The following is a 14,474-nucleotide window of genomic DNA, read 5'->3' as shown; positions in this document are numbered from 1 at the left end:
GATTTTTTTATGAGTCTGCTTTATTATCTAAGAAGTCTTTGACTATCCCAAGGCCATGAAAATTTTCTTGTTTTATAAGTTTGAGAGGTATTCAGTTTTTTAGTTTTAAATTGAGGTATAGTTGATTGACAATATTATATTAGTTTCAAGAAGCTTGAGACTTTTTATGTTTAGATTTTATGTTTAGGTTGATGATCCATTTTTAGCCATCCAATTTTTATGTGTGATATGAGGTAAGGATTGAGGTTCACTTTTCTCCATAAGTATATCCAGTTTTCATAACATTTGTTGAAAAGACTATCCTTTCCCTATTCAGGTACCTTGCACTGTTGTCAAAACTCAATTAGCTATATATGTGTGAGTCTATCTCTGGACTATTCTGTTCACTAGTCCATATCTATCCTTATCTCAATACATTTGCTGTATAAGAATAGCAAAGCTTTATATGGACAGTGCAAGTTCTTTTTTTTTTCAAATTATTTTGGCTATTCAGGGCCATTTGTATTTATACAGATTTTATGATCAGCTTGTTTACAAAAAAGACTGCCAGAACTTTGAGTTGATTATGGATTTAGAGCCAATCAACATTTACAAAACTGAGTCTTCCAATTGACCATTATGGTATATATCTTCCTTTTTTTTTTTCACATTTCTTAGCAATTTCTGTGGCTTTCATTGGACCAGTCTTACACAAATTTTGCTACATTTTCCCCTAATTACTTCATGCTTTTTAGTACTATTGTAAATGGTAGCTTTAAATTTCAATATCCAATTATTTGTTGCTAGCATATAGAAACAACATGGAGTTTTGTATACTGACCTTGTGTCTTATCTCCCTAAACTCACTAATTCTAGCATGTTTTTTTTTTTTAATCTATTCTTTAGGATTTTCAATGTATTTGATATATTCTGAAGTTTTATTTCCTACAATACATATGCCTCTTTTTTTCTTGCCTTATTTCCAGGTAGTCTTCAGTATAGTGTTGACTAGAAATGGCGACAGCAGATATTTCTTGGATTTCCCCAAATCTTAGATGGAAAACAAACCATTGTGCATGATGCTAGTTGTAGGTTTTTCATACTCTTTATCAAGTTAAGGAAGTTCCCTTCTAATTCTAGTCTGCTCAGAGATTTCATCATGAACAGATGTTGGATTTTACTGTATATTTTTCCTGCATCTACTGAGATGATGTTTTTTTCCCTGTGTATTGTTAATTTGGTGAGTTAATTGAATTTTTTAATTCTCCTAGTAACTGATTTTTTTAAAAATAAGCTTTAATTGTGGTAAAATACACATACCATAAAATTTATCATCTTACCCATGCCTAAGTGTGCAATTCAGTAGTGTTAAGTATATTCATTGCTGTATGACCAATCTCCAGAACTTTTTCATCTTGTAAAACTGAAACTTTCTACCCACTAAACAACTCCCCATTTCCTCCTTCCCACATTCACTTTTTATTTTATAAAAGTTTTAGTCTGTGACAAATTGGAAATTAAAAAGTCATCCTTCACACCACAGAAATTTTAAAAGTCATGTTCTAAATCAGTTTGCCAGTAGTAAAAAGTCTTTTTAAACATGTGCTTATTAGCTTGCAAATTAAGCTTTAAAGTTGTACACAAAAAAAGTGTCTTGGGAGAACAAATATACCTCACTAATTTCCTGATGATTTTCATCACTTCAAACTAGATAAAATTAGTGTGAAAAGCAGTTTATTTCACTCAAACTGTTTCTTTTTAAAGCATGTCAGTCAAAATGTGATCACTGCTTGACCATAAACAAAAGAGTAAGTCAGGTTTTTCTCCTGTTCCCTTTGACCCCTCTATACCCTGGTCCTGGTTTCTCAGCCAACATGGAGAGGTCATTTTTCATAATTAAAACCAAAGCAAACCAAAAAACCCACAAACTTTACTAAGAATTTCTATTTTAGTGATCATCAACTTGCCTTTTGACAAGTACTCAGTGTTACCATTTCTTCTGTTGCTATTCTGAAACAGTTCGGCTTTGTGGATGGGGTTTTCATTTATTTTCTTAAAAAGACTAAACTCTCTAACACCTAATTTTAGTTCACTGGAATTTGTTCTTCCCAAATTGATAGTTTTTAAGTAAAGTATATGGGAATTATATGCATAATATGCTAGATATGAACTGTCATATTTTCATCTAACCTAATATCCCAGGAATGTGAGACTATCTGTATGATGGGGAAAAAACTACTAAAAAACACAGAAATATACTGTATAATAGTTTTATTTTTCTCATTTTACTATTTTTACATTTTATGCACAAATATTTTTTATCTGAGTAAAAATAGAAAATAACTGTCTTATGTAAAATTACAAAAAAAAAGCCACAAAGAAATACATAATTGTTGTTATGACAGTACAAGTGTCTTTATTTAAAGAGTAAAAATGTATGCAAAAATCCTCTTCCCTCTTACAAAAGATTGAGAATATTTTTTTCTGGCTGCAAGTGAAATATCACTGAAATATCAATATTTTTATACCCTCTAGATATGAAGACATTAAGTTAGTCACATGTTGTTTTGAAATTATGAATTTTAAAACATTTTTGTGCTATTTCAAAATACATTAGTTCTTTTTAAAAGGCAGTAGCATAAAATGATGAATATGTAAAACAGCAGACCTCACCAAAAATATTCGGAGGCACAATCCTTTAAAGAAATATCATTGTTGAATTTCACCATTTATTCAGGGGAGAAAAACAACTAGACAATTTTTCCTAATTAACTGACACAAAAATAAATGTGATGAGTCAATTCATGTGACAATCAACCACAGAGCAATTTTCTGCCTAATTTGTTTGATTTTCTGATGCCAACACAAATTTCTAAACTTAAGGCCAGCAAGATATGTATGAAAGTTGGCTCAATGAGAAATCTCATGTGGGAAAAAAGTTTTAAAACAAAAATGAACACACTTCATTATTTTTGTACTTACATGGTATGGAAGACGGCCAATAATTTTATCTTTCTCCCTTTTGAATATATTGTAACTTCTTCTCTGGAAAATTCATTCATAAAAGCAGAGCAAATTATATTTTCTTTCAAAACACAAGTTATCTTTCAACAAAAGAAAAGACTACTTGGCTTCTGATAACTGCAACCTCAATAAGGACAACGGAAATAGTTTATAAGTTGAGACAAAGTAACAGAAGTTTCTTGAGTCAACTGGGGAAATTAGTCTCATTACTTATGTTATGGTGCATAAAACAATGGTGAGAGGCAAAGAAGAAAAAAGACACAGCACCTGATCATGTATGAGAACTGTCTCTGTTCAAATGATAATGAGGAATAAAATAAGAACTGCAAAAGGAAGAAAATGGATAGAATGTGTTTTTTTTTTTTAAAGTATCTGAGGAACACATAAGGAAAAAAGAAATAATAGTTTGATTTTAGGGATCTAGAAGAAATATGGGTGTTCCTTGTCTAAAAAATATATATACATAGAGTTGAGACATAACGGAAATTTGTCATCTTGGCTAAAACTTTAACATGTTTCCCCCAAAGTATTTTAAATCAAAAAGTCAATAATTTTAAGCTCTTGATAAATATACCAGAATAGTAAACTTTATTATTATTATTTTAAAACTGTAAGTGACTTGTCAACTTCCCAGGCCATAAGAGGATGGTGCAAACCTTCTTTATAGCTGTTATCTGAACTAGAGCTTCTATATATTATTTCATATTTCTATTCTATTCAGATATTCTTCAATCACAGCATCCAAATTAAACTAATAATTTGTCAGTCTACTCTGTATGTGTTTATAAAAAGGTAAAAATGGAAATTACAAATTTTATTCTTTTTAGATTCTACTGCAGGGTCTTAAAGGACTTAGACATAATAAAAATATAAATGACCTGACATTGCATGTTGCAGTCCTACAGCATAACACTTAATATTATGACTTGAGGTTACCAGAAAAGGAGGTCACAGACGCCTTCCTCTACTCCTTGTTCCTAAGATCCCTGTCCTCATGGTTCTCTCCAAACCACTATTTGGTACTAGTGGCAGCAACTGCTAACAGTGCCTCTTTGACTGCATTAGCGTGGCACTTTCCTCCTAGTTAGTCAAAAGTATTGAGCTCTTACTAAGCTGTTTAGAGGGATGGATTTAAAGGCGATGATGAGGGAGAAGGTATATAAAGTAATATTTGAGAATCAATCTTCTGCTATAAGAGGATTATTTGCCAGTATCTCATATGATTTGTGCATAATACCTTAAAACAAAAAGAAAAAAAGCAAGGAAACCAAGCACAGCAAGCAAGAAAAAAAGAAAGACATTTCTAGCCATTTCTGTTTAGTGTTGGCTTGTGGTAAGTAAAGAGTTTTACGTATATAAGAGTTATTTAATTTTTAAAGAATTTTTTAAATGAGTTATCACCTTTTGAAATATCTTTGCTTTGAATATTATGTCTTCATTTATATGTGTGTACATGTATATATATATAAGATGGTCAACTGGACATGTATATAGATATCTGTACACTCATATATAATATTCAAAGGAAAAAATTAAATAAATGGGAAATTTTGTTTTAAGAAAAGACTGCCTACACTGGAGTTCAAAATTTCCTTTTAAAACTATTTGCAAGTAATTTACTAATGTCTTGAAAGGTAAAGTACTACTGACTGATTTAAAGTCTTCACTTCATCTGAAATCCAGGACTTATATAAGCTGCTTTGTATAATAAACCAGCACTACAGGGTAATTAAAAAAAAAAAAAAAAGCCATACCAAACCAAACTAAACCAAACTTTTATTTTCGGGTTGAGGTACACTTTTTCATTTTAAATCTCTGATAGGGAAAGCAGAGATCATATGAGAATTTTTGTAATAGTTGGTTTATTAGAATTTAATGCCTCTCTTATAATAATTTAAATTCTTGGCCTGACATTATGAAATAGCTATACAGTAAATCCTTAAAATTGGCTTGAGTAAAGCCAGATTTAAACCTGGATCTCTTTCTTCAGCACTGTTCCTCTGCCAGTCTTTTTACTGTCCTTTGCTTGCAAATATATAAATTACTTTAATAACATGATGCTCTTAGTTTAGTAATTTATTAATATTATAATTTTATTTGATATGACTATTTTAGCTCTGCTTGATTAGATGAAACAGGCATACATGCTTCAGCTGTGAAAAATTCCGTTTTCTGGTTCTATGTAAAGCAACATCTAAAGCAGCAGAGAGGAGAAACAGTTATATTTTCAAAAATAGTTAAGCCAGACTGTTTCCTGGAGATATTTTCATTTATTTTTCATCAATAGCCTCTGGCTATTTTTGGTTGGGCTAGACATTAATACTGACCAGTTTAGCTTTCTTGACTGTTAACAAACTATCCCACAATGAACCTGCCTAAACACATTGTGGTGATCGTTTAACATACACATTTTCTAAAATATATGCTCAAAGTAAAAAGATCCAAATTCACAAGAGTATGAAATATTTATAAAAAAATCATGCATCAGATTGTACAGTCTAGAAATAAAAGAAGATTCAAATTCAGTAATAAAGGTAAGAGCAATACTTGCTCTAACATTTAAGAAAGACCTTGGACTCCCAAAAGGTCCTGGGCTCAATTATCCTTTTCTGTTTGCAGAGACGCAGTAGCCAGGGCTACTGCTGTGACTGGCTGGGCAATTCCATGAAGTTGCATCTTTGCAAGTTTCTTCTGTTCACATTCTGTGACCAAACGGTTCAACTCTGCTGCACTGTATCCAATAAGAGTCTTCAAGTCACAGACAAACTTGTATACAAATCTCTTGCCTTGAACTTTACAAATCATGTCCCCATCGTAATAATACCTTTAAAAAAAAGAGAAAACACATTAGGACTACATTAAAAAATTTTAAATTTGGACTTCTTGGGAATTCTCTGGTGGTCCAGTGATTAGGACGTGGTCTTTCACTGCCATGGACCCGGGTTCGATCCCTGGTTGCGGAACTAAGATCCCACAGGCCATGTGGTGTGGCCAAAAACAAAACAAACAAAACAAAATAAAATTTGAAATAGAACTACCATACGACCCAGCAATCCCACTACTGGGCATATACCCTGAGAAAACCATACATCAAACAGACTCATGTACCACAATGTTCACTGCAGCTCTATTTACAATAGCCAGGACATGGAAGTGTCCATCGACAGATGAATGGATAAAGAAGATGTGGCATATATATACAATGGAATATTACTCAGCCATAAAAAGAAACGAAATTGAGTTATTTGTAGTGAGGTGGATGGACCTAGAGACTGTCATACAGAGTGAAGTAAGTCAGAAAGAGTAAAACAAATACCATATGCTAACACATATATATAGAATCTAAAAAAAAAATGGTTCTGAAGAACCTAGGGGAAGGACAGGAGTAAAGATGCAGACGTAGAGAATGAACTTGAGGACACGGGGAGGGGGAAAGGTAAGCTGGGACGAAGTGACAGAGTGGCATGGACATATATACACTACCAAATGTAAAACAGCTAATGGGAAGCAGATGCATAGCACAGGGAGATCAGCTCAGTGCTTTGTGACCACCTAGAGTGGGATAGGGAGGGTAGGAGGGAGATGCAAGAGGGAGGAGATATGGGGATATACGTTTATGAATGGCTGATTCACTTTGTTATACAGCAGAAACTAACACACCATTGTACAGCAATTATACTCCAATAAAGATGTAAATAAATAAATAAATAAAAATTTAAAATTTGGACTTCTTACAATATTTCACAGATTATTCCATAAGAAGAAGCCTAGTATTTTATCTATCACAATAGCAATTAACACTGAGTTTATATAAAATTTTTAATGTTATTATCCAAGGAAACTTCAGAACATTATTTTTTTTTTTTTTTTTTTTAATTTTTTTTATTTTTTGCTTTATCACAAATTTAATCAGTTATATGTATACATATGTTCCCATATCCCCTCCCTTTTGCGTCTCCCTCCCACCCTCCCTATCCCACCCCTCCAGGCGGTCACAAAGCACCGAGCTGATCTCCCTGTGCTATGCGGCTGCTTCCCACTAGCTATCTACCTTACGTTTGGTAGTGTATATATGTCCATGCCGCTCTTTCACTTTGTCACAGCTTACCCTTCCCCCTCCCCATATCCTCAAGTCCATTCTCTAGTAGGTCTGTGTCTTTATTCCTGTCTTACCCCTATGTTCTTCATGACCTTTTTTTTTCTTAAATTCCATATATATGTGTCAGCATACAGTATTTGTCTTTCTCTTTCTGACTTACTTCACTCTGTATGACAGACTCTAGGTCCATCCACCTCATTACAAATAGTTCAATTTCATTTCTTTTTATGGCTGAGTAATATTCCATTGTATGTATGTGCCACATCTTCTTTACCCATTCATCCAATGATGGACACTTAGGTTGTTTCCATCTCCGGGCTATTGTAAATAGGGCTGCTATGAACATTTTGGTACATGTCTCTTTTTGAATTATGGTTTTCTCAGGGTATATGCCCAGTAGTGGGATTGCAGGGTCATATGGTAGTTCTATTTGTAGTTTTTTAAGGAACCTCCATACCGTTCTCCATAGTGGCTGTACCAATTCACATTCCCACCAGCAGTGCAAGAGTGTTCCCTTTTTTCCACACCCTCTCCAGCATTTATTGTTTCTAGATTTTTTGATGATGGCCATTCTGACTGGTGTGAGATGATATCTCATTGTAGTTTTGATTTGCATTTCTCTAATTAGTAAAGATGTTGAGCATCCTTTCATGTGTTTGTTGGCAGTCTGTATATCTTCTGTGGAGAAATGTCTATTTAGGTCTTCTGCCCATTTTTGGATTGGGTTGTTTGTTTTTTTGTTATTGAGCTGCATGAGCTGCTTATAAATTTTGGAGATTAATCCTTTGTCAGTTGCTTCATTTGCAAATATTTTCTCCCATTCTGAGGGTTGTCTTTTGGTCTTGTTTATGGTTTCCTTTGCTGTGCAAAAGCTTTTAAGTTTCATTAGGTCCCATGTGTTTATTTTTGTCTTTATTTCCATTTCTCTAGGAGGTGGGTCAAAAAGGATCTTGCTGTGATTTATGTCATAGAGTGTTCTGCCTATGTTGTCCTCTAAGAGTTTGATAGTGTCTGGCCTTACATTTAGGTCTTTAATCCATTTTGAGCTTATTTTTGTGTATGGTGTTAGGGAGTGATCGAATCTCATACTTTTACATGTCCCTGTCCAGTTTTCCCAACACCACTTATTGAAGAGACTGTCCTTTCTCCACTGTACATTCCTGCCTCCTTTATCAAAGATAAGGTGACCATATGTCCGTGGGTTTATCTCTGGGCTTTCTATCCTGTTCCATTGATCTATCTTTCTGTTTCTGTGCCAGTACCATACTGTCTTGATTACTGCAGCTTTGTAGTATAGTCTGAAGTCAGGGAGCCTGATTCCTCCAGCTCCATTTTTCGTTCTCAAGATTGCTTTGGCTATTCGGGGTCTTTTGTGTTTCCATACAAATTGTGAAATTTTTTGTTCTAGTTCTGTGAAAAATGCCAGTGGTATTTTGATAGGGATTGCATTGAATCTGTAGATTGCTTTGGGTAGTAGAGTCATTTTCACAATGTTGATTCTTCCAATCCAAGAACATGGTACATCTCTCCATCTATTTGTATCATCTTTAATTTCTTTCATCAGTGTCTTATAATTTTCTGCATACAGGTCTTTTGTCTCCTTAGGTAGGTTTATTCCTAGATATTTTATTCTTTTTGTTGCAATGGTAAATGGGAGTGTTTCCTTGATTTCACTTTCAGATTTTTCATCATTAGTATATAGGAATGCCAGAGATTTCTGTGCATTAATTTTGTATCCTGCAACTTTACCAAATTCATTGATTAGCTCTAGTAGTTTTCTGGTAGCATCTTTAGGATTCTCTATGTATAGTATCATGTCATCTGCAAACAGTGACAGCTTTACTTCTTCTTTTCCAATTTGGATTCCTTTTATTTGCTTTTCTTCTCTGATTGCTGTGGCTAAAACTTCCAAAACTATGTTGAATAAGAGTGGTGAGAGTGGGCAACCTTGTCTTGTTCCTGATCTTAGTGGAAATGGTTTCAGTTTTTCACCATTGAGGACGATGCTGGCTGTGGGTTTGTCATATATGGCCTTTATTATGTTGAGGAAAGTTCCCTCTATGCCTACTTTCTGCAGGGTTTTTATCATGAATGGGTGTTGAATTTTGTCGAAAGCTTTCTCTGCATCTATTGAGATGATCATATGGTTTTTCTCCTTCAATTTGTTAATATGGTGTATCACGTTGATTGATTTGCGTATATTGAAGAATCCTTGCATTCCTGGGATAAACCCCACTTGATCATGGTGTATGATCCTTTTAATGTGCTGTTGGATTCTGTTTGCTAGTATTTTGTTGAGGATTTTTGCATCTATGTTCATCAGTGATATTGGCCTGTAGTTTTCTTTCTTTGTGACATCCTTGTCTGGTTTTGGTATCAAGGTGATGGTGGCCTCGTAGAATGAGTTTGGGAGTGTTCCTCCCTCTGCTATATTTTGGAAGAGTTTGAGAAGGATAGGCGTTAGCTCTTCTCTAAATGCTTGATAGAATTCGCCTGTGAAGCCATCTGGTCCTGGGCTTTTGTTTGTTGGAAGATTTTTTATCACAGTTTCAATTTCAGTGCTTGTGATTGGTCTGTTCATATGTTCTATTTCTTCCTGATTCAGTCTTGGCAGGTTGTGCATTTCTAAGAATTTGTCCATTTCTTCCAGGTTGTCCATTTTATTGGCATAGAGTTGCTTATAGTAATCTCTCACGATCTTTTGTATTTCTGCAGTGTCAGTTGTTACTTCTCCTTTTTCATTTCTAATTCTATTGATTTGAGTCTTCTCCCTTTTTTTCTTGATGAGTCTGGCTAATGGTTTATCAATTTTGTTTATCTTCTCAAAGAACCAGCTTTTAGTTTTATTGATCTTTGCTATTGTTTCCTTCATTTCTTTTTCATTTATTTCTGATCTGATTTTTATGATTTCTTTCCTTCTGCTAACTTTGGGATGTTTTTGTTCTTCTTTCTCTAATTGCTTTAGGTGCAAGGTTAGGTTGTTTAGTCGAGATATTTCCTGTTTCTTAAGGTGGGATTGTATTGCTATAAACTTCCCTCTTAGAACTGCTTTTGCTGCATCCCATAGGTTTTGGGTCGTCGTGTCTCCATTGTCATTTGTTTCTAGGTATTTTTTTATTTCCTCTTTGATTTCTTCAGTGATCACTTCGTTATTAAGTAATGTATTGTTTAGCCTCCATGTGTTTGTATTTTTTATAGCTCTTTTCCTGTAATTGATATCTAGTCTCATAGCATTGTGGTCGGAAAAGATACTTGATACAATTTCAATTTTCTTAAATTTACCAAGGCTTGATTTGTGACCCAAGATATGATCTATCCTGGAGAATGTTCCATGAGCACTTGAGAAAAATGTGTATTCTGTTGTTTTTGGATGGAATGTCCTATAAATATCAATTAAGTCCATCTTGTTTAATGTATCATTTAAAGCTTGTGTTTCCTTATTTATTTTCATTTTGGATGATCTGTCCATTGGTGAAAGTGGGGTGTTAAAGTCCCCTACTATGATTGTGTTACTGTCGATTTCTCCTTTTATGGCTGTTAGTGTTTGCCTTATGTATTGAGGTGCTCCTATGTTGGGTGCATAAATATTTACAATTGTTATATCTTCTTCTTGGATCGATCCCTTGATCATTATGTAGTGTCCTTCTTTGTCTCTTCTAGTAGTCTTTATTTTAAAGTCTATTTTGTCTGATATGAGAATTGCTACTCCAGCTTTCTTTTGGTTTCCATTTGCATGGAATATCTTTTTCCATCCCCTTACTTTCAGTCTGTATGTGTCTCTAGGTCTGAAGTGGGTCTCTTGTAGACAGCATATATATGGGTCTTGTTTTTGTATCCATTCAGCCAATCTGTGTCTTTTGGTGGGAGCGTTTAGTCCATTTACATTTAAGGTAATTATCGATATGTATGTTCCTATTCCCATTTTCTTAATTGTTTTGGGTTCGTTATTGTAGGTCTTTTCCTTCTGTTGTGTTTCTTGCCTAGAGAAGTTCCTTTAGCATTTGTTGTAAAGCTGGTTTGGTGGTGCTGAACTCTCTCAGCTTTTGCTTGTCTGTAAACGTTTTAATTTCTCCATCAAATCTGAATGAGATCCTTGCTGGGTAGAGTAATCTTGGTTGCAGGTTTCTCTCCTTCATCACTTTAATTATGTCCTGCCACTCCCTTCTGGCTTGTAGAGTTTCTGCTGAGAGATCAGCTGTTATCCTGATGGGGATTCCCTTGTGTGTTATTTGTTGTTTTTGCCTTGCTGCTTTTAATATGATTTCTTTGTGTTTAATTTTTGACAGTTTGATTAATATGTGTCTTGGCGTATTTCTTCTTGGATTTATTCTGTATGGGACTCTCTGTGCCTCCTGGACTTGATTAACTATTTCCTTTCCCATATTAGGGAAGTTTTCAACTATAATCTCTTCAAATATTTTCTCAGTCCCTTTCTTTTTCTCTTCTTCTTCTGGAACCCCTATAATTCGAATGTTGGTGCGTTTAATGTTGTCCCAGAGGTCTCTGATATTGTCCTCTGTTCTTTTCATTCTTTTCTCTTTATTTTGCTCTGCATTAGTTATTTCCACTATTTTATCTTCCACCTCACTTATCCGTTCTTCTGCCTCAGTTATTCTGCTATTGATCCCATCTAGAGTATTTTTCATTTCATTTATTGTGTTTTTAATCGATGCTTGATTCATCTTTAGTTCTACTAGGTCCTTGTTAACTGTTTCTTGCATTTTGTCTATTCTATTTCCAAGATTTTGGATCATCTTTACTATCATTATTCTGAATTCTTTTTCAGATAGACTGCCTATTACCTCTTCATTTGTTAGGTCTGGTGGGTTTTTATCTTGCTCCTTCTCCTGCTGTGTGTTTTTCTGTCTTCTCATTTTGCTTATGTTACTGTGTTTGGGGTCTCCTTTTTGCCGGCTGCAGGTTCGTAGTTCCTGTTGTTTTTGGTGTCTGTCCCCAGTGGCTAAGGTTGGTTTAGTGGGTTGTGTAGGTTTCCTGGTCGAGGGGACTAGTGCCTGTGTTCTGGTGGATGAGGCTGGATCTTGTCTTTCTGGTGGGCAGGTCCACGCCTGGTGGTGTGTTTTGGGGTGTCTGCAGACTTTTTATGATTTTAGGCCACCTCTCTGCTAATGGGTGGCGTTGTGTTCCTGTCTTGCTAGTTGTTTGGCATAGGGTGTCCAGCACTGTAGCTTGCTGGTCGTTGAGTGAAGCTGGGTGCTGGTGTTGAGATGGAGATCTCTGGAAGATTTTCGCCGTTTGATATTATGTGGAGCTGGGAGGTCTCTTGTGGACCAGTGTCCTGAAGTTGGCTCTCCCACCTCAGAGGCACAGTACTGACTCCTGGCTCCTCAATTTGGGATCATTTGTTGTCTATTCATGTATTCCACAGATGCAGGGTACATCAAGTTGATTGTGGAGCTTTAATCCGCTGCTTCTGAGGCTGCTGGGAGAGGTTTCCCTTTCTCTTCTTTGTTCTCACAGCTCCCGGGTCTCAGCTTTGGATTTGGCCCCGCCTCTGCGTGTAGGTCGCCGGAGGGCGTCTGTTCTTCACTCAGACAGGAAAGGGTTAAAGGAGCAGCCTCTTCGGGAACTCTGGCTCACTCAGGCCGGGCGGGAGGGAGGGGCACGGAGTGCGGGGCGAGCCTGCAGCGGCAGAGGTCGGCGTGACGTTGCACTAGCCCGAGGCGCGCCGTGCGTTCTCCCAGGGAAGCCGCCCCTGGATCCCGGGACCCCGGCAGTGGCGGGCTGCTCAGGCTCCCGGAAGGGCGGTGTGGACAGTGACCTGCGCTCGCACACGGGCTTCTTGGCGGCGGCAGCAGCAGCCCCAGCGTCCCACGCCCGTCACTGGGCTCCGCGCTTTCAGTCGCGACTCGCGCCCGTCTGTGGAGCCCCTTTAAGCAGCGCTCTTAATCCCCTCTCCTCGCGCAGCAGGAAACCAAGAGGGAAGAACAAGTCTCTTGCCTCTTCGGCAGCTCCAGAGTTTTCCCGGACTCCCTCCCGGCTAGCTGTGGCACATTAGCCCCCTTCAGGCTGAGTTCTCGCCGCCAGCCCCAGTCCTCTCCCTGCGCTCTGACCGAAGCCCGAGCCTCAGCTTCCAGCGCCGCCCGCCCCGGCGGGCGAGCAGACAAGCCTCTCGGGCTGGTGAGTGCCGCTCGGCACCGATCCTCTGTGCGGGAATCTCTCCGCTTTGCCCTACCCAGGTATGTGGGGAGTTTCTTGCCTTTTGGGAGGTCTGGGGTCTTCTGCCAGCGTTCAGTAGGTGTTCTGTAGGAGTTGTTCCACGTGTCCAGAACATTATTAACTAAAATTTCAATGCTAAGCACTAAAATTTTATGTACTAAATCTTCAAAACATATTTTCAAAAATTACGATGAAACACTGATTTAAAAATAAAGATTACTAAGCAAAACAAAAAACCTTGGGAGCAGTAATAGAGCCTAAGAATAAGGGCTCTGAATCAGAACGCCGAGATTCAAAACCTAACATCTCAACTTATTACCCTTTGTGACCACAGGAAAGGCACATTTTCTCTAAGCTTTTATTCCTCATTTATAAAATGACATTAAAAACAGTATTAACACTAATAGAACTGTTGAAGATTAAAAGGATTAAAAGGATTTGTAAAGTGCTTAGCACACAATGACTGCCACATATAGCCCTCTAGAAATAGAAGCTATATTGATATATAGCTTTATTCATATAATATGAATAAAAATTTAATACACATATTCTTTGGATTGTTGGAATGTCCATTTCCTCTCTTTCTTGTACAAAATCCTTTATTATGTAGCTATGCTTTCATCTTTATCATTTTAATATGTAAAGGCTCTCCCCTTACAGAGAAATTCTCCAAACCAATAGGGAGCCTCAAAAGAGTAAGCAAAAGCGCTTAAAAAAAAAAAAAAAGAGGATACAGAAAAACATAAAAGAGGACATCATAAAGAAACAATGTTTCTAAACCTACACAGGTACATTTGGGGAAATCACTCTAGAAGTCTGGTCTACTGCTGTTTTCTATGGATATAGAGCAGTTGGATTTATACTTACTTTGGAAAACAGACTTTATTTACCCCTATGCACTGCCAATTCCAATAATAGGGAAAAAAGAGGTAAGTCAAAACTTTTCTGGGCTGGCAGATTTTGGAGCCTTTATTTTAAAACTGCACTGCCCATTTGTGCCATTTGATGAAGAGCTGTTACAAAAGAAACAACTATTTGCAAAAGTACCAGTGGTATAAACTATCACATTTAGCAGTATTTTATTATAAAAATCACTGTTTAACCAAAAATCCATTAATGAAAAGACTACATGCAGGAAATTATGTCATCTTTCCCTAATTCTAGAACAGCTAAAGTATAATGGTTATGTTCACTT

The 14,474-nt window shown here is 36.4% G+C and overlaps 1 protein-coding gene across 4 annotated transcripts in view; it reads right to left on the bottom strand.

Annotated features, from left to right (window-relative positions):
- Positions 1-5,368: 5,368 nt before the first annotated feature.
- Positions 5,369-14,474, bottom strand: part of GABPA (GA binding protein transcription factor subunit alpha) — a gene marked incomplete at its 5' end in the record, with an annotated part of 31,797 nt that continues 22,691 nt past the window's right edge. For 3 of the 4 annotated variants that reach the window (XM_079704268.1, XM_079704269.1, XM_079704271.1), the window contains one exon: positions 5,369-5,827. In XM_079704268.1, the coding sequence (XP_079560394.1) occupies positions 5,599-5,827 (229 nt within the window). In that variant the 3' untranslated portion in view covers positions 5,369-5,598. The remainder of the gene's footprint in view (positions 5,828-14,474) is intronic. The other variant, XM_079704270.1, reaches the window with a different exon arrangement.

Source organism: Hyperoodon ampullatus, assembly GCF_949752795.1.
Source record: "Hyperoodon ampullatus genome assembly, chromosome: 5".
Lineage (NCBI taxonomy): Eukaryota > Metazoa > Chordata > Mammalia > Artiodactyla > Ziphiidae > Hyperoodon > Hyperoodon ampullatus.
The sequence above is the reverse complement of the archived record's forward strand: the minus strand, read 5'-3'. Positions and strand labels throughout refer to the sequence as shown.